The sequence below is a fragment of the Argiope bruennichi genome, chromosome 3 (assembly GCF_947563725.1).
Source record: "Argiope bruennichi chromosome 3, qqArgBrue1.1, whole genome shotgun sequence".
In the NCBI taxonomy this organism is placed as follows: domain Eukaryota; kingdom Metazoa; phylum Arthropoda; class Arachnida; order Araneae; family Araneidae; genus Argiope; species Argiope bruennichi.
The window spans coordinates 80855033-80880449 of record NC_079153.1 but is presented as its reverse complement, the minus strand read 5'-3'; the positions used below and the strand labels follow the sequence as shown (position 1 = coordinate 80880449).

General features: G+C 26.9%; 1 protein-coding gene across 2 annotated transcripts in view; it reads right to left on the bottom strand.

The window, feature by feature from the left end:
* LOC129963835 (protein lin-54 homolog) overlaps nucleotides 1-25417 on the bottom strand; it is a 37332-nt gene extending 11915 nt beyond the window's left edge. For both annotated transcript variants that reach the window (XM_056078411.1, XM_056078412.1), the window contains exons 1-7: nucleotides 25363-25417; nucleotides 14063-15048; nucleotides 9130-9360; nucleotides 6249-6450; nucleotides 4891-5069; nucleotides 4279-4455; nucleotides 1564-1751 (exon numbers count right to left, since the gene is read on the bottom strand). In XM_056078411.1, the coding sequence (XP_055934386.1) occupies nucleotides 1564-1751; nucleotides 4279-4455; nucleotides 4891-5069; nucleotides 6249-6450; nucleotides 9130-9360; nucleotides 14063-15048; nucleotides 25363-25381 (1982 nt within the window). In that variant the 5' untranslated portion in view covers nucleotides 25382-25417. The remainder of the gene's footprint in view (nucleotides 1-1563; nucleotides 1752-4278; nucleotides 4456-4890; nucleotides 5070-6248; nucleotides 6451-9129; nucleotides 9361-14062; nucleotides 15049-25362) is intronic.

Here is a 25417-nt window from a genome sequence, read left to right as displayed (position 1 = left end):
TTCCATAAAAAATATAAAAAGAGAAAAAGCAAAAATCAGTAAAGAACATGATAGAACTTAAATCCTGGTGAATAAATGTTTTAAAAAATTCATTTGAAATCGTGCAGCTTTAAGTTAAATCAACATTATACAGGATTTTATGCAGTATGGTGAATTAACATATAAATATGTTATTCATTATTATGATTCATTGCAATATGAATCAATGAACCTGATTACACATTGCAATGATGTGTAATCAGGTTAATTGTAATGATGATGATAGTGCAGTAAATTCTCTTTAATAGATCATTCAAGAGATTCCTTGAAAACAATTATTGAATTAGTAACATACTATAAAGGCTTCACTGTAAGTGTTCTCCCATGTTTGATATATCTCTAAGAAATATCAAATTCATTTTGCTTTATTCTTACTTTTCATTCACAGAATCAATCTGTATATTTTTCTTTAACAACACTTAAAGGATTAAACAAACTTTTATGAGGAATAGTTAAAATAAATTCTTCGCCATCTAAAACATTAAAAATGGAAATTCAAATGTGTGTCAAGTTGCAACATTATAACATAGTACGTTTTTCATATTGCCCTTTCAGGATAACCATTTCAGTATTTCAATAACAGGCACTGCACATTCTTGATGAAAGAAGGGGCAAGTGAAAAAAATTATTATCTTAATATATGATAGCACACCCACATCTATTTCATGCTGAATTCCTTCTCTGAATTTCCTCATTTTATTGGTTTTCTTGTTGATACATGAGGTAAACAAACTCTTATGACCATACTTTTGATTTATTATATTCAAATGTCTGAGGAAATCAAGGGGAAAAAAAGAAAAAGAAATTCTTGGCACTTCTTGAAAAAATGAATCACTTAATAAAGATTCTTTTCCAAAACTAAACACTTTTAAGACATTTACATTTGGTTTTCAAATTTAAGCACTTTCATGATATTACACAACCTCTAATAGAAATATATTGCATAACTGAAGAGAAATTTATATCATTTTCCTTCTTGCTTATAATATTTCATGTCGGCTTTTTTTTTTCATTGTTGAGTAAGTTTCAGTATAACTCATGCTTTTAGTAAACATCGAAATCATGTTGTACTTGCAAATGGGGTTAAACTTCAAAAGTAGGCAATAATGAAAAAATTTGAAGATGCACTCATTTTTAAAATAACTTCAATGAGAAAGCCTTTTTTCAACTGAATTTTAATAACTTCAATTTCAAATAATTTGTTAAATGTCAAAAAATTATGGAAATGCACAGCACAACATGAAGTTACATTAAAATAGTACATATTGCATATTTATCAAAATTAGAGGTTTAAAATTAGTTTGTAGGGGAAGCCATTATGAACATCTTACATAATATTTTATTGAACATTTTAGTGATCCCAACAAAGTAACAGTTGTTTAAAAATGGCTAATTCATATTAGAGAGATTATATCACTAATGTTCCTAAATGTTTTCTATGCTTCAAAATATCTGTTGGCTGTATGATAAAATATTAAATGGAAAAAAGTTTTGGAATAAAAAAGAAAACAACAAAAATCTTACCTTGGAGAATGATGGGCAGATTGGTGTGAAGGTGGGACAGATGAAGAGCGAAAATTATTTGGTGGATTAGAAGTCAAAGAAATAAAAGCTGATTGGGACCCCAACGAGGATGAACTAGGAGTAGCAGGAGCAGGTAAAATATTTAACATCTGAGTAGCAGTTCCAGAAGATGAAGTGTTTTGTTGAAGCTACAGAAAAAAGTTACATATTATGAGAAATTCAAATAAAAAAAAGTTATAGAAAAATAATTATTTTCCTTTATTCTTATCACAATTATTTACTTTCAAATATAAATTAACAGAACTATTGCTTTATAAATTTTAATAATTCAACTATTTGTTTAATATTCAACAACAATAATATCCTCTTTTAATGTACTTTCAAGGAGAAAAAGTCTACATGAAAAATGTTTATCACCATCTCAAATTAAAATAATTACAGAAAAATCTTGGCAGTATTTGGTTAATAAAATTACTTAGAAACTTTAAAATATTTCTATATTCATCTCAATACATATAAACTAAAATTTATCATCAGTGTATCCATTCTATTTTTTTATAAAGCAGAAATGAAGAGTAATATCAGACAGCCATTCAAAATTTGTACAATTAAAAAAAATGGAGGAAAAAACCTGATTTTACTATGCTGTAGTATCAACAATGTATTTCATTAACATATTTAGATAAGTTCAGATGTGTTTTTTTTTTTTTTTTTTTTTTTTAAATCAATATTTGAAGTAACATATTTCCTTTTTTCAAATGATATATTTTGAAAAATTTAATGTAACATACAAAAAATGTAACAATTTATATAAATTAAGAATTTTATTGCACAAAATTTGATCTGTTTTCAAACCAAACATAAATGACCTGAATGCTATATTAGTCTGAATATACAGGCTATCTCTTATACAAGGACAAAACTTTAAGGGTAAGTAAAATATGTATAAAGAAGCTTTTCTTTTATAGTATTGTGGGATCGGAAGTGAAAAATTTTGATGGGGGGGGGGAATAGAGAAAATGAAATTAAAACTCCTTACTAACGTAATATTAAATAAGAATCCAAATGTACCACCACGAACATCAATATAAGCCTGATAATATTCTTTCAACGATGCCTGATGTTTCATGAACAATTGCAACAGCAACTGAAAGTTTTGCAATGCAGTTTTCATCTGACTCATCGGAGTCTTACTGAAATTGCATTTTCTAGTCTGCTTGCCTTGACACTTTTCATTTTCAACCCTATTTCGCTACATAAAAAATGTTTATAGGTATTTTATACACTTTTAAAGTTTGAATAATGAATTCCGAAACACACTGTATAATCAGTGAAATATTAACTAACGGCAGTGAATATACTATTTTTTTTAACTATCTCAATTTCTTGAAATTACAAAAGCTTTAATTTAAAATCAGAGATTTTTTTTTTGGGGGGGGGGGGGATTAGTCCCCTTTTCAAAGTCCAAAACATTGCATAGTTTTTAAAGGTTTCTTTCCCTAGACAGTATTGATGCCAAACACTGACATTAATACTGTAATATAAAATGAATGCTAAATTTCAGGCAGATAGTTTAAATAGTATTTTACTAATTACATTTGAAAATTGAAAATTTATGAAAAAAGTACACTTAAAAAATGAATTGTAAATCGATGGTTTTAAAATTTTATCTTTGATGAAAAGAAAAATGGATTTTTCATCAAAATGTTGGAGATCTGTAGGGTGTTCCTACTTTTCCTCGTGCATATTCATTTTTCTAAATTCTTTAATTTTGGAAATTTCTTCTTAGCTGTTTTCTTAATCTAATAAGGTATCTCCCTTTCAAAGAAGTAAATTCTTAAAAAAACAATTAACTCTCTTTCTAAAGTAAATAATTTATTGTTAGATATGATACAGTATGGAACATAAAAAAAACAAAATGAATAAATTTATATAAAAAGAGATTGAGATATTAAGAAGAGCATAGATTATTACATAAAAGGTAATTAATTAATTTGAAGAATAATAAAATTCAATTCTAAAAATGTTGAAATCTGCATTTCCATGGAAATGTGTCATGTCTCAATTATCATCTACTATATAGCAGGCAATGCTAGATTTCAACATTCCTTTTAATAATTAACTTGGAAAATGCATAACAACTGAAATGGAAACTTTTCTTATGATTATTTTTCATAAGTACCAACTAAATACTTTTCAGAAATCAAGAGTAAATTAAAATATAGTGAATCATGATTGTCAAAATTTTCAACAATAATAATCAGATTGAAAGATTTCCAGAATATTATTTAATTAAAAGAAAAAAGTTAGACCCCCCCCCCAGTAATTAAAAAAAAAAAAAAAAGAAAAAAGAAGGAAGAAATAAGTTTTTTAAATGTTAATAGGCTTTCAAATAAAACTTGAAGTGATTTTTTTTATTTATTGAAAACAGATTTTTAACATAAAGAAAGACTACTAAATACATAATCATACAATTAATTACTTCTTCAGTTTTGAAAAATGACTCAATCTCATTCTATTGCTAACAAATATCTTAATGCAATTAAACAATGATCATATGAAGAAAGATAACATCTTCATTTTTTACATAATAACTGTTTACAGTTAATTAAAAAAATTCTTTTATATATACCCATTAAGATTTTAAGATAAAAAAAGTATAAAAGAATATTCAAAAAGAAAGAAAGGGGAAAAAAAATAAATTTAACATTTTACTTGAGTAACATATTGAGCTGGGACCACCACATAACTAGAAGAGTTGCCACCAACAGGTATAAATGTACCAGCAGGTAGTTGACCAATCTGAGTCGCAGAAACGGAAGTAGTTCCTCGTATTTGAGAACTGGACACAGCAGGAATTAAAAATTTTGAAGATACTTGTTTAGATGTTACCTAGAAAAACAATTTTTTTTTTAATAACATAGAATCAATACAAAAGCTTTCTTTTACTGCAAATGCATTATAAAAGTTTGTTAAAAATCAGAATTAGCATATAGTTTAGCTTCATATATTTAGAATAATTTTTTAATCACACTTTCATTATAATTTTGATATCCGCTCAGAATTATTCAACTGATATGAAAATCATAAAATAATTTTCCCCCAGAATATTTACCCTTGAATGTTATTATAATTATAAATAAATCTATGCTTAAAAAGTCTTGAAAATTGAAAATACTGGGTTAATTTTTAGAAAGATATGATCATTACTTAAGCTTTTATAATATTTCATTTGTAACATTAAAATCAAAGAGATTAATAAAAAGTAGCAACAATACTTAAACCATTTTTGAGGAGCATAATAAAATATCAAATTACAATACTAACCAATTTTGCAGGTTCAGATGCTTTAGGTGCAATGCTAACTAATTTAGCAGGTGCAATGGGTACAGCAGGACGAACTTGTGACACGGATGTAGAAACAGAAGCAGTTGTAACTGCAACTACAGTGGTGGCAAGAGCTGCAGTAGAGCTGCTTACAGGCAATATGGTAGTTTCTTTTCTCCCTGAAAGAAAATATTGCGCAAGTTTTAAGTAATCTTTTTAGAATCAAAATGAATAGATCCTTGAATTAATAACTGATTATATAAAAATTATAAAAATTGAACATATTTATTAATTTAGTATAGTTAAATTTAATAGCAGTGTAGTATTTAATACTGGATTTAAAAATAAGTTAAAAATTTTTTTGACTGTTACACTACTTACCGAAATAAGCATTTTAATCTAATTTCTGTTGCTCATGTTAACAAACATGAGCAACAGATGCCTCCACCCCCTCTCCAAACAGATACATTATCTTGCATAAAAAACATATGTTCAAATAGCATGTTATGTTGATAATATGTTACAACTCTTTTATTGCAAGCAAATTGAAACATAGCCTGAACCTATTTTTAAAACTGGTCCTTAAAATTATATCTTTAGATCCAATAATTTGGCTCTTCCAATCCTTCAAATCCAAGATAAAGGAATACAAAAGAAGGATAATAATAGTTGGGCTAAACAATCAAATATCAATCTAAAAAGTTTTTCAAAAATTATGATCTAGATAATGCTTTTCACTCTAGCATTTTAAAAATAGTCCTCAGGCAGAATAGCATCTAATGGAAATTGCACCACATAACTTGAAACTTTGGTTCGAATCAGAGTAGTATAGACTCTTTCAAGAAATATAACCTACAATAATCCATTGCAGCATATTATTAAAAAACTGATAGCAACTGGTTCATTCCAACTACTCAACACAGATAAACTCAGATCTAAGGGGAAAAATAGCATATTAATTTCCATTAAATAGAGGAAAAGGTTCACTTCAAAGCACTGTTAATGCAAGCAAAATGGGAAATAATATATATAGAAATTTGAAAAGAAAATTGCTTCTGTGATATAAAAATAATTATGAATGTAAATTAAATAAATCCTCAAAAAGAACACATGCCATTTTGGATAGGGTAGGAATCCAAAAAATGTATAACAGAATGTTATACAATATGATATGGGGTTGATACTTAAATGAAGAAACATTCATAATGGCTAGAAAACTAGGAAACAAGCATGAATAATATTTATAATTTCCATATATTTTAAACTTCTAAGATGAAGAAAAGAACTTTAGATACTTCTTAATTGACATAACCTAAAAGATGTGAACACTGAAAAGTTCTGAGCATGAAAAGTCTTGCCTGTAGTTGTAGTTGTTGATGTTGTAGGTGCACTGACAAGCCTGACATAATGAAATTTGCTTCCAGGCACTTGTATTGGCTGTGAAGAAACTGTAGTTATAGGGAGAATGGATTGCTGAACTGTTGATGAACATGCAACATTTGTTAATGTAGTAGTCACAGAACTTGCACTGCTAACACTTATTATTGGTTTTAGAAGAGTCTAAAAAAAAATGTATACTATTTTTATTAATGGATATATACAGGACATAAAAGGTTTATTTAAAAAGTTGTACAGTTGAACACAGAAAATCTATTTTTCAAACAGTAAATAGAATTACTTTGTTAAAAAATCACACAGAAGATTTTTGTTTTAAATGTATAAAGAAATAATTATTACCTTTTTTGTCCAATGCTTTTTAAACTTTGTTTAAATGGAAGAAAAACTCTCATATATTTCATTTAAGAAATGATAAAAAACAAACCAAAAACACAACATGCAAATAAGTGACATGTTGATTGACAAGAAATAATAATAATAAAAAAAAAAGATTTTTCAACTTGTAGTTTAGTAGAAAAGAGCATACATTTCTCCCATTGCTCATAACTCCAATATGATTTCCTTCAGGGTTATGTTTCTAGGCAGTAGCTCAGAATCTGTCTACTCAATCACAAAATCTTTCCCCCCATAAATGTGCAATTCCAGTTGCATATGCATTATTTTTAAAACAACTTGCTATCATTTGTGCAAAAATGTATTATATATTTTTTAAAAAAATCTGAACATTTGGGCACATAAAACCTTTTTTGGAAAGAGCATGTGCTGATCATCTTTGGAAAGACCAAATGCACAGAAAATGAACAGTATCATTATACATTTGATTTTTAAAAAGTGTATTGCAATATTTTAAAGCTTGGCCCCCCTGGTTTATATATATATATATATATATATATATATATATATATATAATGAGCTTTGCAACATTTCTGATAGTTTTATTTTAATATGAAAATTAATAATAAAATAATTTGTGCAAGTCTTTTGCTTGCATTTCAACAATTGACCTTATTTAACAGAAGAGTAGAAGAATAATTTCCGTAAAACTCTTACTGAGAAATTGATTAATTGCAACATTTATTAATAGTAACAATTTAAAAATGTTATTGAAGGTTGTAATTTCTTTAAACTGAAAAAAAATCATTAATTTAAAAAGAGGGAGAGAGAGAGAGAGGCCATTTTCTGACTTGAAATGTTATTGTTGCAATTACTTCAATATTGAGAAGATTTTTGAGAGATGAGAATAGAACTTCTAAAGTAGAAGCATTAAATTCGTGGGCCTTAATTACAGGGAAGTTAAAATTTCTGCCGTTTTGATTTTCCCTGATATTTCCAAAAAGAAATCAGGTATATTTTATATAAATAATCTGATAGAAGAAAAAACAAGACGTAATAAAAAAATTACGGAAATTTTCTTACATTAAACTAAGCAAAGTCTTTAGAGTTATGTTAAGTATTTAATATTAGTTGAAGTTCATTTGATTTGATAATTAAGCATTTTGATCAATATAAGAAGAACTTTAAAAATATGCAGAATAATAATAAAAATGGAAATTTTTTTCAATAATATTCTTTTGATACTTTGCAGATTCCCTAATTTAGAAAAAGATCCATGTTTCCCAATGCTCAAATAAAAAAAAAAGCTTAAAGAAAATATAAGCAATGTCTGGTACTTTTCAATTCAACTAAAATATTTAAGAGAAGTGGAAAAATAATTTACTTACAATAAATTGGCACTAGATTATAAAACTGGACAACATATTAAATCTACTTTGATCAATAATAAAACAAAATTCATACCTTTGCAACATATTGTAGAATCGATTCAATGACAGAAGGTGAAACCAGAAGGAGGGTTCCTATCCCTCCCCTCCCCCAACTTTCTTGCATACAATTAACAAAATGTGCAATCCCCCCCCCCTCACCCACTCTCATGAATGCCATAAGTATTCAAGTTAGCTTCAGAATCTTATTCATAAATAATTATCAAAATTTAAAAAAAAAAAAAAAAAAAAAATTCTAGAATAAATGTCTTGTATTTTTCACAATTTCTTAGAGTTCCCAGACCATTGCTGGTTTTATTTGTTTCCTGATCAGCTGAATATTATCATTAATATTAACATTAAGAAGTTTGAATATTACTTGAGAATCTTCTGGAGTTCAAAGCATTTTTAAAAATCAGCTTTTTTGCAAATCCTAAATAAATCTAAATCTTAATAATCTACAGAAAAAAAAAAAAAGGTTGTGGAAGCAAGTAACATAGGTTTTACAGAAAAAAATCACCAACCCAAAATTATTAAAAACCAATGTTAGTATAATGATAACACAAATATGAAAGTAAAAATTAGAAAGCCAAATTGTAGATATTATAGCACTTGCAACTTTTTTTAAAATTCAATTTCTTGTGTTAAACTGATAAGTTTCCTAGTATGACCTTGATATACAATATGCTGCCACTTATATTTTGAAATATTTTACATACTGCATAATTTTATGTAGTAAACATAGATTTTACAATTAAAATGCTTTTTTAAGAAAAATAAATTTCCTCTAATGCAGTACTTTTATTAGCCTGGCAATCTTCTAGTTTAACATCTACAGAATTACTGAATTAAATTTCATCTATCTATCTATAAATGCATTTTAACTATTAAGGACACATGTATATAAATAGACACATACAACTCCCTAAAAATGAATTTTGTCTGTAATTAAGAGAAATAAATTTGCAGTTTTTGTATAAAGAAGACATGCAAAGATTTATTTATCTAATACACTACATTATTTAAATTAATAACATCATTTCCTTCTCCCTTTGAACTAAAAAAATTATTAAAAACTCACCTGTGACACTGGCTTTATAATAACCTTGGTTGGCGATTGGGAAACAGAAGTTTTTGCAGTAGAAAGTGTAGTCATATTAGGTGGACACATAATTGTAGCCAGTCTAGGACCGGTATTCACACTGGAAATAGTTGAATTTGTTGCTGGTGCAATTCTTCTAGGGGATTTAGAATAAGTAGTTGCAGGCTGTGGTACAGGTTTCTGATATGCTCTCACCGGGGATAAAACATACTGTGCATAGGGTGATGAGATGAGATGAGATTTAAAACAATTTATTCAATATCACACATACACACACAAAATATTTCTATCAGTTTTGAATTTTAATTTGTCCCAAAAAACAATTTAACAGATTTATTTTATTTGCATGTTTTTTTTTAGAACAGTAAAATTATATATTTATTAGCTTAATAAAATAGCTATAACTCTAAGAAACATTCAATATTTTGTCACTGACTTCAAGATTGTTTTTTATTTTTTCTAAAAAAAGAGGAAAAAGTTCGAGATTTTAACAAAAATTGAAAGTCTTAGGAATAGCAATTTTTATGAAAAACAGCATTAATTTTATACAGCATTTAATTTTTTACATAGAATATATTTTCATTTTAATTCATGCAAATAACACTTTTATGAAATATATTCAAAGCTTCAAAAAATGCCTACAAAATAATTTTATAGCAGTTCTTTCAGATTTTACTTTTGATTACTCTATATCATTTATTATGTAAAGCAATGTATATATATATATATACAAATATTTAATAACATTTCAACAAAAGATTTAAAATTTTTTATGATTAATCTTTTGTCTCATGTTATTATCATATATTACAAACTATCATGATGCGTTTGTGAATAACTGCAATCTTATTTTGAAGGAATAGTTTTAAACACCACTGAATTTATATTGTATTATTTGTAAAGAGAATGCAATAAGAAAATGGGATTTTGTGAAGCAGAAATAGTAAGTTACACAAGGACAAAGAAAAATAAGAATTCCCTCTGTCCCTTAATAATAGTACCAAATAAATATCTAAGTATGAATTATGGGGATTGCAGTTATAAGCAATACTACAGTACAAAATTGCAAAGCTTTTAATCAAAATCAATGTTTCATTTGTTTTAACACATTTTTTTTGACTAACCTATTTATAACAAATTAAAACTACTTTTCTAATTTCATCTTCTGATTGCAATCAGTTGTTTTATTTCAGTTGAATGTTAATTCATTAAAAAGTAAGTTTTTTTTTTTTTTTTTTTTTTTTTTTAATGAGAGTTTTGAAGCAAAGATCGAGTTGTAATTATTACATTTCTGATGCATTAAAAGAAAAAAGAAAAGTTGCAGAAATGTGTAATTATGTTAGCGGCAAAACAATTTAAGTTCAACAGAATAAATATACGAAGAGTTTTGGAATATGCTTCCAAAAATGAATCCTATGCTTTTTTGAAAAAACAAAATTTCAGATGTAAAAGTACATATTCTGATGAAAAACTTAGACATGTTTTTCTTAGTAGAACAGGCACTATAAAATTTACAGCACACACAATTAAAGCCCTTGCATCTATGATTAGGAAAAATGGAAAATCTATAAATTATGTTTAAGCCAGTGGCAAATTTAATCAGTTTGTAGTTCCAGACCATGCTCCTTATGAGGCCTATCATTTAATAAATTAGTAACTTCCATCCTATATTTCAATATATTTTTAACTTAAAATGTTGATTATTTATTCTAGGTCAATCTTTTATTTTAATAATATTGTAAAAATATAAATGTTATTACTTATTCGTCATAATTCAGGATTTGTAGTATTATTGTTTGTATATTATGACATTTAAAAAGATGATCAATGCCTATAAATACCGTAATTAAGAGGTATAATTAGGAACCTGATTAATTATTCTTGAAAAAGTATTAGTATTATTCTGTTATTTTTTTATTAAAAGAACTCATACGTTTTATAAATTCATTTATTTATCAAACAGGCACGTAAAATGTCTTTTTAATTTATTTATATAAAACTCCCCCTCAGTTCAGTTGCCCTAAGTTCTCTGTCTAATCTGAAACCCACTACTTTTTCAAACACAATCAAATAATTTCTTACGGGAGGAAAAAAAAAAAAGAAAGAAAGCAAAGCTCCACAGTCAAAGAATCCTTTCTTTCATGTTTAAAATGCAGTAATGAAATTATTGAAAAATCTTGGAACTACCTGATCACTCAAAATAAAAATTATCAGTAATATTTTCAATTGAATTTTTTGGAGCAATTATTAATTATCGGTGAAAGAGCCGAAAACTCGCCAAATGTAGCACCAAAATTAAATTATCATTGCAATCCTATGAGCACAGTTCTAATTTATGAGAAGAAAATAAGCATCTGTTTATGGAGTTTAGGGAAAAAAATGGCATTTTTAAAAATAAAATTTCAAAAATGAAATTTCCAGAATTTCAAACTTTTTGTTAACAAATCGCCAATCTTTCAAGGTTAATTAATAAGTATTGTTTTTTGATAATCAATATTGCATTCTATATTTATTATTGGTACTTTGGAATTAACCCATCGACCATTTTTTCCAAACCCGATATTATAGCTAAAAGGTAGCTTCACAAAGGTATCCTTTGGCGCATTTCACGAGGATTGGTGCTATCTATATCTTGTTTGTTTTATCTATATCTGGATATCTATATCTGGATGTTTGTTTTATCTATATTATAGGATTGTTTTATCTATATCTTTTGTTACTTTTATTTTGGTACAAATTAAACTGATCAACTGTTACTATTATTATGGGACAGAAGAAGTATGATTTTATCTACAAGGCAAAATATTATCAACTTATTAATTGCATGGTGTATTGCAATTAATAAAGATGAACTTGTGCATTGATGAACAATATCCATTTATTCTAAATACATATTTTATAAACATTATGAAAATAAATAGGTCAACTTGTATATCAGGTTCGCTTTAATCTTGCATATTAAAATTCAGTTCATAACTCATTCCCATAAATGTTGGTTAAATAGCAATACGAAATAAAAAATATTAATATAGAAATATTTTGAGAAAATATAATTATAAGGAAGAGATATGGAGGTGAAAGAACATATCCATACTGAAGAATGTAGTAAGATTTGTTTTGTTTTCAAGCAATTGGATATTTTGAGTGATTGATGCATTTTATAATATTTCTTATATTCAATACAAATAGCAACTATTACATGTTTATGCTTGCTGTATGTTTAATTTGAATACACCTGTATAAATGGTAGTATTTCATTCATTATATCTTCACACCCTACATGTAAGGAACAGAAGATTATACTACGATTTAGACTGTTGAAGAGAAGGGAAGCAATTTAAATGAGTAATGATATTTATAAAATAGTTTTTCTACCATCTTATAGAAGGAATTATAACAATTTCCTAAAACTAATTTATATGTAATATATGCTGATTTTACTGCGTCAAATCAATACATGAAAGAGAGACTAATAGTTTGGTAATATGGTATAAAGTGTTTTTTAAAATTTTTAATAAATGTACTCTTTGAAAAAAAAAGCAGATAACTGAATTTTTTTTCAGAAAAATTAATGCTCACTTGAAAATATATATTAAAAAAATATGAAAATAGAGTATATAGTTCTTTACTATTTTATTTAGTAAAAAATGCAAAGAAAAACTAAAATTAATATAATTTTGAAATTCTGAAAATTATAATTTGATACAGCATTAATTATATACAAAAATAAATACTGCATTCTTTTTTTCTTTGGGAAATTGGAAAGGGAAAGTACTATATTGTTTCTTTAGTGCTTTTTTCTTTATATATATTTCAGAAAGGAAGACAAAAATTTGCCAAATTGTATTGATAAATTTCATGAGTACTTAAACATTAATTCAAAAAGTAAAGCTTAGCAACAATTATGACAGCATTAATAAGAAAATTCCAAAAAAGAAAAAAGCATGAAAACAGGTTCATTTTCTATTTTTTCTAAAAAATCTAGAGGTAAAATGAATTACCAACACAAGATTGTACTATTAAATGGCTAAGCTTTGATATACAGTCATTTGGCACCATGCGAGGTTGGCAATTTTTTGGTAGTGCTTTTACTGCCATTCTTGCCACATTCAGCAATTTCGCTGAAGTTTGGCAATAAACTATTTTTGTCAAAAATGACTGTATATTAAAGCTATTCCTTACTTAATAAATAAAAAAATGCATTTTCACTTAGAAAATAATTAACAGTTTTCTTCAAAATCATATAGCTACTCTCAAGTGCCTTACAACTTCATCTTAAGTAAATGGTTAACCACCAAGTTAATTGGTTATGAACTAGTACACTTAAATATCTCTACATTTCTTTCTTTCAAATGTGTCATGACTTCAAATGTTCATGTGTCGTATAAGAATGATTACATAAATTAAAAATAAAAATAACATTTTCACAAAAACATTTAAAAAAAGTTTAACATTATTCAATTTGTTTTAACACTATTAATATTAATATGTATACACAATTTACTAAATTTTCGAAGCTGTGAATATGACAAATTTATTTATAGTATTTTTATACTATACAAAATTTTACAATAGCCCTAATTCCTTTCCTCTAGGTAAATTATATATCAAAATTCAATATCATTTATATAATCAGAGATCATATAAAATACATCGACAATTAATGTAGAAATTGAAATTATTTTAATAAAAATTTTAACTAGAAATAACAAAAATTCTAATGAACTAGCATATTTAAAATTTGACCCACTTAACATATTCATTATTACTTTCATGGAGAATTTAACAGAAATTAATATTTTGTAGAAATTAGGAAAATAAAAGAACTAAAGTAATTATAATAACTAAAATATTTACTAAAAATTTAAGACACGATCAATTTGACAAATCCAGGAAATTTATAACAACTTACTTGTTTAGCTGGAGTGCCTAGTATAGGCCTCAAGATTTGATGAGAGTTATTTAAATTAAAAACATTATTACGAGACAAAGTGAAAGTTTTATTCGGACTTGTAAGGAGAATGGATTGTGGTTGACTGTTCTGCACAGATGATGTTGAAGTAGAAGAAACTGGTACAGGTGTAATCAAAGTTTGATTAGAGGTAGCATTATTTGTTATAATCACTTTAGTAACCATCTGTCCACTAGATGAAGGAGTAACAGCTCGCTTTAGAGGAGCCTGGAGTGGCGAACTTGTGTTTGTGGCATTTACAGAAACCATAGGTTTTGCAGTAACAAAGGTTGGATTTGAAGTTGGACCTTGACTAAGGAGAATTTTAACATCATTTGTTTTACCGGAAGAAGAAGGATTTACAGTGCTAATTAAATTACCAGATGCATTTAATGTTGGTAATGTTAAAAACTTTGTGCCACTTGAAGCTCCTGTTGAGGTTTGCACAATGGCAACATTTGATGATGAGACAGTTGGAACTGTTTTAGCTCCAACCAACATTGTGGATGTAGGTTTTTGAAAAATCAGCAACTGGGTAGCACCAGGTTTGTTAGTATTAATCACATTGCTCTTCGGTGTAGCTATTTCAACAGTTTTTAAAGGTGAAGCAGTTGTGATGAAAGATGATTGCACAATATTTGAATTCAAATTAGGGTCATTAATATTTAAGTCTGTTGAGTCTTTGGCTCCATCCATTGTGGTTAATGTATTAATAATGCCTTCAGTTTGCTCAGAGGTTAAGCCAGTTTTATCAAAGCTAATGTTGAACAGATCTTGGTTTGGATCAATAATCCCACTTTTTAATAGCTCATTAGCATCAATTGCCGTACAACTTTCAGAATTCATTGCTTCTGGTAAAAGAACAGAATCATCATCCTTACAAGTCAGACTTGAAATGAAGGATAATGTTGTTTCATTCAGATCAATATCTACCTTTGGAGACAACTCTGTAAGAAAATAATAAAGGAATCAGTTTCAAATAATTAATATTTGAAATAATAAAGTAAAATCAATGTGAATTGAGCAGTTTCAATTCATAACTTTTTTGATAACATAATAAATCTCTGTTTCCATTAAATATGGTATACACAAAATTACATTACTAGTGATAGGTATTTTGACAGAGCATACAATCTCAGGTGATCATAATCTGACACACTACAATTAAAATAAGCCAGTAAGCTAAGTAAAATAATTAAAATATACTTTTGATTTCATCTAAGTTTTATACAATTTACAAAATAAGTAATGTGCACAAAAATTATGCATATAATAAATAAAAATTTACATAAGATATTGATTAACTGATTTACAGATACAAATAAATAGAGACAAATGAATTAAAATACGAGAGACATGCATAAACACACTGAAAGGAGGGGGGGGGGGTATTGGAACAGAGGATGAAAGAAAGAAGATTGTCTAGAAAAACATTAATAATAAAACTAATTGCTTGAAATTCCAGGTATTAAATTGTTGATTAAAAATATTCAACATGAATAAAAATGCATTTTTAAAAAGTTAAAGATAAAATATATATGTTAAAAATCTTACACTTGCACTTTATAATGGTACCCAGATTTTATCGTAATTTATCCAAGATATATTGCCAAGATTGTTCCATTATATAAAAAATCACAAGGTAAATCAAAATCTTTTTATATCGAACATTCTTAGAGGGAGTCTTCGATTTTCATTAGATATAAGTTTTTTTTATAAAGAAATTACAATATTTTGAATATTTTTTTTTGTATAAAAAATTTGCATACTTATTGCTGTAGATGAATAATCGCAGATTTAGCTCATAAGAAGGAATTTAAATAATAATAACACATTTATTATTAGACAGAAATTTACGGAAGAATGGATGATAGTTAAAAAAAAGGGGGGGGACAGAGAATACTAACCAATGAATTATATATTATACCTTGTTTCTATTCCACAAATCTTTCTTCTAAGCTGAAGCAAGATTTTTACTTTAAATTCAATTTAATTTTAGATTTCTTACAGTGAATATCACCCTTGAACAAAAACCATTAAGAGTAAAAGAGAGATATAATACAGAAAAAATAAAAAGAAATGGCCATAAAGTTTGAAATTTGGACCAGTATCGTCATTTTTAAAATATTCCGATTAGATTATTAAAACCTTAAAAATGTTGAAGGAGATCAGAAATGATTTAAGACTAAAATTTAAAAAGATGATGGAACAGTATTGAAATGGGCAAAAATGGTACAAGAGAAGACCATTCCTGACACTGACTCTTTCATTACTGATAAAGCAATTTAATTTGTTGAAAAATTAGGAATTTGGGTGCTGAAAGACTTAATAATTTCAAAAAACAACATGGTATTCAAGGAAAGGTAATATCAGGTATAAATGCATGAGCTTCCACTGTGCAAAATTATCAATTGCCAAATGTACATCTCCTTACCATTTTAAAAGAATTAAACCAGATATTAATTTCAATCGAATGAAATTGATGTTTCTTATTCATGTGTTTGCCAAGTATTTTTTTTTCAAAGACAAAATAAATCAAGGTTGTCATTTATGTGAACATGACTCATAAAGCGAAATTAAAATTTGTTGTGCTGTGGTAGATTTAAGCCTTTTGTGGCTCTAGGGTTTGTACATTATGAAATTCCTCTTTAATAAACAGATCAACTTAGTTTCATGATTTATTTTAAGTTTATTTTTAGAAACTTTAAGAAAATGCCGATGTTATAATTTATTTATGCATACTATTTATGCTTGCACACAAAACCTTTTAAGCCTATGTCTGGTGTTTATAAATATGTAATAACAAACTAAACACAGTGAAACAAATAATATAAAGTTGAAATAGCATGACTAATTATACTTGACAAAGAGTTAATATTGGCCTCATATTTTATAATTAATTGAATTTGTATTTTTTGTTACAATTTTTTAAAAAATTTAGCAGCAGTTAGTTATCTAACTGGAAATAGAATACTGTTTTTGTGATAGGGAAGAGCAAACAACTATGTTTTTCGCAAAATCATTTCAATAAAAATCTTGTATGTCTGAAGAAAGTTTTAAGGAGTGAGAAATTAACTTTGATTCAAAGAAGATTAAACAAAATAAATACACACTTCATTTTTTTTGGATAACTCCAAGATTCATCTTAGTCCAATTGAATAATCATATTTCATAATCTGATTAATATCAAATGACTCTACACTTATCTTATCTGTTTCAGAAGTGACAACCAAGTTCCATAACTAAAATTCAAGCCCATGGAAACAGGCCATACATAACATTTTTAACACTAGAGGAAACTATCTAGAATTTTTAACTACCATCCACCGGTTATCCATTGGTGGTTGGAAAGCCGTGTTCCAATGACCTGTGGTTCTTCAGGCGGAGCACATATTCTCCCCTCTCTTGCGGTTTCCTGGGGGTTTTTTATGCCTGTCTAGTTTATCGACAAATTGTCGGTAAACTGGACAAACATCAAAGCACTCCAGAAAACCGCAAGAGAGGGTCAAGGGTGGAACGCATGGCTCATCTACAGATGGACAGGTCGTAGGAATGTGGCTGAAGAAGAATATTCATTTAGCTTCGAATCATAAGCCTTTCTTCTGCAACATTAAGATATTAATCACTAGATCAGGAAGATCTTTGTTTCCGATAAACAGGATCAATTTGTCAACAAATTACCTAAGGGCATTTTCTTCTGCAATATTCATGAACATTCTACATACGCCTTTGATATATATTTTTAAAAATTTTTTTAACAATGTATCCAATTTTAACTTTGCGATTTTTAACATCATCTCCCATAAATACAGAGTTTGTGGAAGATGATTTTTCTTTTTTAATAATTAAAATTTCTATACTTTTTTAATGAATCTTTTAAAGCAGCCATGTTTTTTTTGCTTTTATAAAACCAGATAAAAATTGTACTAAATACAACCACTTTTCATGAAGTATGTAAATCTGCAGAGTGCTTAGTTGAAATAGCTTCACAGAGGCAAATAGTTTTGCAATAAGCTATGTCCCTAATGACTGATCAAATAACTTTTTAGTACACCTCCCCTTGTGCTCGTTTGCAAGTGTCAAAGCCTCTATTGCAACTGTTTTGTAGATTCTGGATGTGGCTTCTTGCAGTGTTCCTAACATTACAAGCTTTATATATACTGACCATAATATATAAGAATGGAATTATTCATAGCACTCAAGAAAGGGAAATTAAACAACAGTCAATGCTCTCAATAACTAAAATAAATATTGAGTAATATCATATTAAGAGAGCAATCTTAAAGATACAAATTTTTGGGGCACTGGAATTTTGCTTTTAATGCACAATAAATTTTGTCAACAATTGCACACAAATCTGAAGACCATTTCAGATTGTTTTTATGCCAGTGCATAAGCTCTACACACGCATTCCGAATGGTTTGAAAAACTGCTTAGTAGCATTTATGAGCATGATGACAGGAATCACCATCTTTATTCAGCAGATGGGGACATTGTGAGGGAACTTTTTTTTCCAGCCCTGCATTTCACCTCCCCCCTCCCCTTACGGTGAATGAATTCATTAATAATAGCATTAAATGCTTTCATCGAATGTTCTAGCGAAAGATTGAACTAATCCTCGAAAAATTCTCATTTTGTAATAGTTATTATCAACATAATAAAGAAGATAAGTGCTTAATATATTCACATCTTTAGTCATGTAACTTAAAAGTACTGCAACTATTTTCTGATTGTTACTGTTTGTACTTTCTTCTAAGATCGAAGGAAAGAACTCTGAAAATCTTTAAAGAGTTTTTTTCACTGTCCTGGAAATTTCGTCTTTTACGAAGCATTCTTCGGAAAAAAATGTTTATAAAAAATTGCCTTCAATATCAATATGTGAATTACTAATCATCATTATTATGTCTATAGCATTCAAAAGAAGAAAAAATTTATTTCTAATCTGAATACTTGAAATATCTTCATTTCTTTTTCTGATCTATTTATTTTATCATGAGCATTCAATGGTAGCTTATATATTTACAGAACTGTCTTATATCTTTAAAAACAAATCATGTTTTTTTAAGCAAATAATTTTAAAAAAATGCAACATAAAATAATGAAATGGGCAAAGTCTGCAAATTTAAAATTATCTCAAAAACTTGATTTATTCAAAAAATTTGAGTTAAGAAAAAATTCTAAAAATGCAGTAAGAGAAAACAATGAATTTTAAGCAAAAATTTGCAAAGTATCTATTTATATTTAAGTTTTTTTAAAAAAATACATAATAAATAAATTTAAAAAAAATAATAAAATAGTATATATTGATAAAAACTTTCTTAATTATACAATATTTATAATAAAATTTCTTAGTTTTTAAAAATATTTTGTAATGTTTTAAAAAATAAAGTAAGTTAAAAAAAATTATTGAATCTTTGAATAGCAGTCAAGAGGGCGAACAGAATTGAGGGCCTTTAAAGGTAACTTATACATGATCTCTGCAGACATAAATTATTGCTATATTCATCTAAAGAGAACTTATTTAAATAATACTAAATTTGTCATCTTAATCAAACAAAATAAATCTATCATATAGATATTTTAGCATTATATTAAAAAGAAAACCCAAAGAGTCAGAGAAAACATCTAAATTGCCAACAAATTAAAAGTAAAAAAAAAAAAAAAAATGTTCAAAATAGCCAAGTCACTCAGTAATAATAAAAATTAATGCATTAAAAAAAAGCTTTAGTATTAAAAGTTTCGATATATGTTGAAGATGTCATTCTCAATTCCAAGTCATTTTTTATATAGAAGTAGGAAAGATTTTTCTTTTTCTCCCCTTTAATTCGCTATCCTAACCTTGGTAATTGATCAAAATATTTATCCAATAAGAATTTTAGGATTTCTGAACTTCATCCCTGGCCCATTAAAGTTTGTCAACTTCAAACTCTTTTTTCATATACAGTGCAATCCGGAGGCTTAATTACACCAGTACAATCTAGTCAGTTTGCTTGATAAATAAAACATTCCCTTGCACATAAGATAATTTACTCTTCCCCACCTAAGATATGCAAGAGAGAAATTTGTTAATGAAGAAAATTACTAAAAGTTCTCGCACCTTTTCTCGCGGAATATTATGTTATAAACACACTACCTCTTTTGTACAAGATCTAGCCTCCAGGATTACTCTGTTTTTTTATAGCTGCTGAGGCCCGCAGTAAGGAAGGGAACTGACTCTCCATGCAGGAAGTGGCGGTCTTTGTGATTAAATGAAATACCCTTTCACTTTTTTTTGGAAACTGTATTTTACTATTTTAAAACTAAAAGTTGTAAAAAAAATTATGCAGGCCTGTAAAATTTTTTTAAAAAAATCCTAAAATGCATAATAATAAAAAATAAACTTATACGTGACTTTATTTTATTTGCATTCTGGCATTGGGAGAAATAAAGGACATTTCTCTGGATGTAACCCACCCCCACCTATCTCTGTGTTATTTTATTGTAGAGCACATTCTCCAATTAAATGTTTATTAATAAATTAAAATTTTTTTAGTAATTCGAATGACAGCTAAATAAATATAAACTGAAATTCTTTTAACAATTTCTTGCATAGCTTTTTATAGGAACTGCTTTAGCATTTGTCATTAATGCATTTCAATATATATTAAAATAAATAATTCACACAGCCTAGTACAATAAATAAAATGCTATAATAAAACTTCTATTTGTTAATAATTACAGCCCAAAGAATGAAAAACTACCCTGTAAAACTGGAGAATTACCTATCAGTAATTAATTTAAAACATTAACATTAATTTTTAAAAACCTTATCTCTTCTCCTACCTTCCAATACTGGGAAGAAAATATTGTAATTTATAAAACTTCAAGGCTGCTGATTCTTATTTAATTTAATGTTTAAAAAGTAATTAAATGACATTTAAAAAATAACTCAGCTAACACGAGATTAACTTGGTATGATCTTTAATGTAATGGTTGCATACTTTTAGGAAATTCATTCATTAAAATATTTAAGGATTATTACAAGATAATATTCATTAAAATAGTAATGAATATTATCTTATAGAGTACTTGCTAGCTGAACTAGAAGATCAGGATTTAATTCTATATGTTTTTATTTTTCTAAAATTATTCTGAAATCAATTAACAAGTAAATTTATTTACAATATGAGTTGAAAATACTCATAAAATAACTTCAATTATATGATTAAACATAGTAAAAATTCTATTTCTAGTAAACTGCTAAATAATATTCCTCCTTTATAGGTAATAAATAACAGCTTAAATCATAATTATGATTTTATATTTCACAAAAAAAAAAAAAAAAAAAAAAAAAAGACTACTGGATTTCAATAATTACAAATTTTTCCTTCTAAATCACCAAACATGTTTTTATTTCAGTATAAATAGCAATCAATCATTATTAAATACTTAAAGAGATGGTCCTGACTATAATGAACAAAAGGAAATAGCAAAGAGCAGATGTTAAGTTATTGGATTTAATTATTTTCACAGAGAAATAAATCTTATAGTATAATTTTTAATATCATAATTCAATATATTATCCAACTTTCTTAAAAAAAAAAGGAGATATTGTTTGAAACGTTTTTCAATAAATCACCAAAGAAACATTGCTCTCACTAAGTAATAATCACTACTAAATGGGCAAGAAGTTAAAGTATTTTCCTTCAATATTTTCATGATAATTATCATTCTTGCATGCAATTAAAAAATAAAAACAGAATAAATTTCAAAAATGAATAAATATATATATATTTTTTTTGTGATTTAAATAATTTACATTTACAATATTTTACTATTTAAAAATCAAATTCTAATTAATAAATTATAAATATATTTTTTTGCATGAAAATGAGTAACATATCAAAAATTGTTACACAAATTGTTAATTTACTTTAAAATAATAAATAAATTTTCAAGGCAAATCAGAATTGGAACATCGACTTTCCAGATAATTGATAAATATTCTACCATCATGTTATTTTAATGCTTAACAACAGTGACAACTTAATCTATACTTATAATAAAGCTCAATGTGTGTGTGTGTGTGCGTGTGTGTTGGCGCTCTACAGGCCAGGTCATTTGACATACAGCTACCAAATTTGGTACATGTATACCTTAGAGGTCGGGAATGTGCACTTGGGGTCCCTTTTTTTGAAATTTTAATTAGAATTTTAATTATTAATTAAAAACTAACTTTCCCGCCAAAAAAATCTTCCATTTTCCCCACCGCCAAAATAATCTTCCATTTTCCCCAACGCCAAATGATTTAGGTTTTAGTTCTTTTTTTCTCCCAACAGTAATGAGGCTAGGGTTAAGATTTTTCGGCGGATTATTTTAAACGATTCTGTTTATTTTCTTAATGTTTTATGCATTTAAAATTAAACATTGTTAATTAATCCATGTTTCAGATTCATTCTGAAGTACTTTTGAATTAAAATAACACAGAATAAAGGAAATTAAAAATGTATAATCTGCATAGCGTTACCCCAACTGGCGTAGAAAAATTCACGCATTTGCGTTACCGTAAAAGGCGAAGAAAATTCACGCATGCGCACTGTGTTCTGATTGTTGGCATGGCAACCATTATCAACGGACGATTTAAATTACTTTTAGGTTAGTTGTATGCTTTTGTAAGTAAATTGTATTTATGTTAGTTATATATTTTTTGTATATGCTTATATTTTTAAGTACATCGTTTTTTAAGTAGTTTTTTTTAGCCTGTTTTCAATGATTTAAATTATTTTTAGGTTAGTTGCATGCTTTTGTAATTAAATTGTATTTATGGTAGTTATATAATTTTTGATATATGCTTATAGTTTTAAGTACATCGTTTTTTAAGTAGTTTTTTTAAACCTGTTTTCGACCGATTATTTTAAACGATTCATTTTATTTTCTTAGTGTTTGATGCATTTAAAATGAAACATTGTTAATGAATCGATCCGTTCATGATGAATCTGAGAAAATTTTGTTGACAAATTCTTGAGATATTATATAAATTAAGAAAGATATTCTTTAGTGTCCATAAAGTTTAAACGCTCAGTGACTCTATTATCAGTAATCATATTATTAAAAAAAATGCTTTGTTTCAGTAAAAAATATTATTATATTAATTGCAGATTAATCCTTTACACTTTAATTTAAAGCATAAATTCTACGAGGGGTAACAGAAAATTAGAGAGATACATATCACGTTATGACTGAAGGCCTTTATAATATTATGAGTGAATTATATGACTATCAAAATTTGAAGTTTTAAAATATTTTGCTGAAGAATCTATTAAAGTTGGAATTGCATAAAATATTTAATTATTAAAATTTTAACGAGCATTAAGATTGGCGAACCGGCTGGTCGCCAAAGGCGGCTAGTAGTATATAAACTTATCAAGACTTTGGAAGTTATTCCTTTGGAACTGGCTGGCTATTATACTTTAATATTTTAAGCAATGAGCTTTCAATACTGCCTGTGAAATCTTGTGTATGTGCACTTTCAAATAATGTTTTAATTTTATTTGAAAAATACAATTAACATCATAAATAAATATATAAATTTCTACATTACAGACTAAATGAGGAAAAACTATCAAGAAAATTCTTAGCAAAATTAAAACAGTGGATCTCTTTAAAATTATGCAGTAATGATAAGGAAACAATAAGAAAAAATTCCACAATATTACAATTTCAAATAATATGTTAGAAAATATATAATTATAAATTATAAAAGCAAAACAAACAAATCAAAATTACAATATAATGCTAAATAAATAAATTTACAACCTCCAGAACTATTTTTTTAAGTATAAAATTTAGATTTAGTAAAGAAAAAAAATCTTTACATCTTTATTCTTACATTTTTTTTAAGTACAAAATAATTGCAATACAATATTATAATTTTGTTAAGAGTAAAATTTAAGATTTAATAAAGAAAAAGATTTTAATAAGGTCTCTCTCTCTCTTTTTTAATATTAAAAAAAACAACCTACATTCAAATATTACACAACGAGAATCAATATTTGTAAAGTTTTGTAATGCTTTTGAATAAATAGGAAGAAAATAGTTACAGTGAAAAGAAAAATGTTTTCTATCTGATTTTGAAATAAAACAAACAAACAATGCAACATTTGTTTACACTTTTATAAAAGTCATCCGTGTCCTTCTATGAAGCAATAATTTCTTTTAATTGCTGTCTGATAAACATTTCTTCACAATCAAGGAAATATCAAAATTATACAACTGTATTTTATAAATATATATAAAAAAAACTAAAAATATATCTATGAACTATATTTATATATATAACATTGTTCATGATATACCATAAAGTAGCATTTTTCTTTCATTTATTGATTGAAATAATAAATATAAAGGAGTCAAATAAAAATAACAATTTAAATATGATCATTTAAAGAAGAAAATAAGGAAATAAAATTATACATGACATCTATTATCACTGCTATAATAAATATCAAAAGTTTCTAACTAGGAATAATTGCCAATTGAAGTTTAATAAATGAAACAAAATGCTGCACGATTTCCAAGTTTTCAATTATATTGTAAACAACGCATTGATATAAATGCATTATTTAAAAGTTCAATTACATTAATAAAATAGGTTTACAAAGTGAAAAAGCGTTGGAAGTGAACCACAATGACATATTTGACACTCTAAAGCGCTCACATGTTCCCATACTGGAAAACAAAACTATTTCGCAAGATGTAAACAAACCAAAATTATCATTCTCCCAATGCGATATTATCGCGCATCTCAACTTTATTACAACAGTATTAAGTAAAATATTTAATTTAATTACTAGTCTGAAATTTTGAAAGGATTAATTGCAGTCAATTCTGCCACGAAAGCGAAATTAGTCAATAATTCTTAAAAGACGCGCCATTTGCAGACTCTAGAACTGGGAAATTTGAATGTGGAATATGATCAATATATGAGTTTTGAGATATAATGATTTGTTTGTACAACTATAGGATAAAAATGCTGAAATTCTGTAAACTATATATATTTGTTTACATTGGGATAGTTATTTCACCCCTGCGGCTACGATTGCATGAATTGGCACACACTGCGCCTGTACAGTATTGGTAAATAAATAGCTTTCGCAATTACGAAGCGTTTGATCGCCTATTATTAGATTTACAAACTTTCGTATGTTTATGCCGTGAGCGGTTAATTAAAGCAGCACAAAAATTAAGTTAACTAATCATAGTGAAATTTATTTCGACATTACCCATTTTCTCATCAGGCATCCCGTTTAACTTCAAAATCACGCGCCGACCATTGCC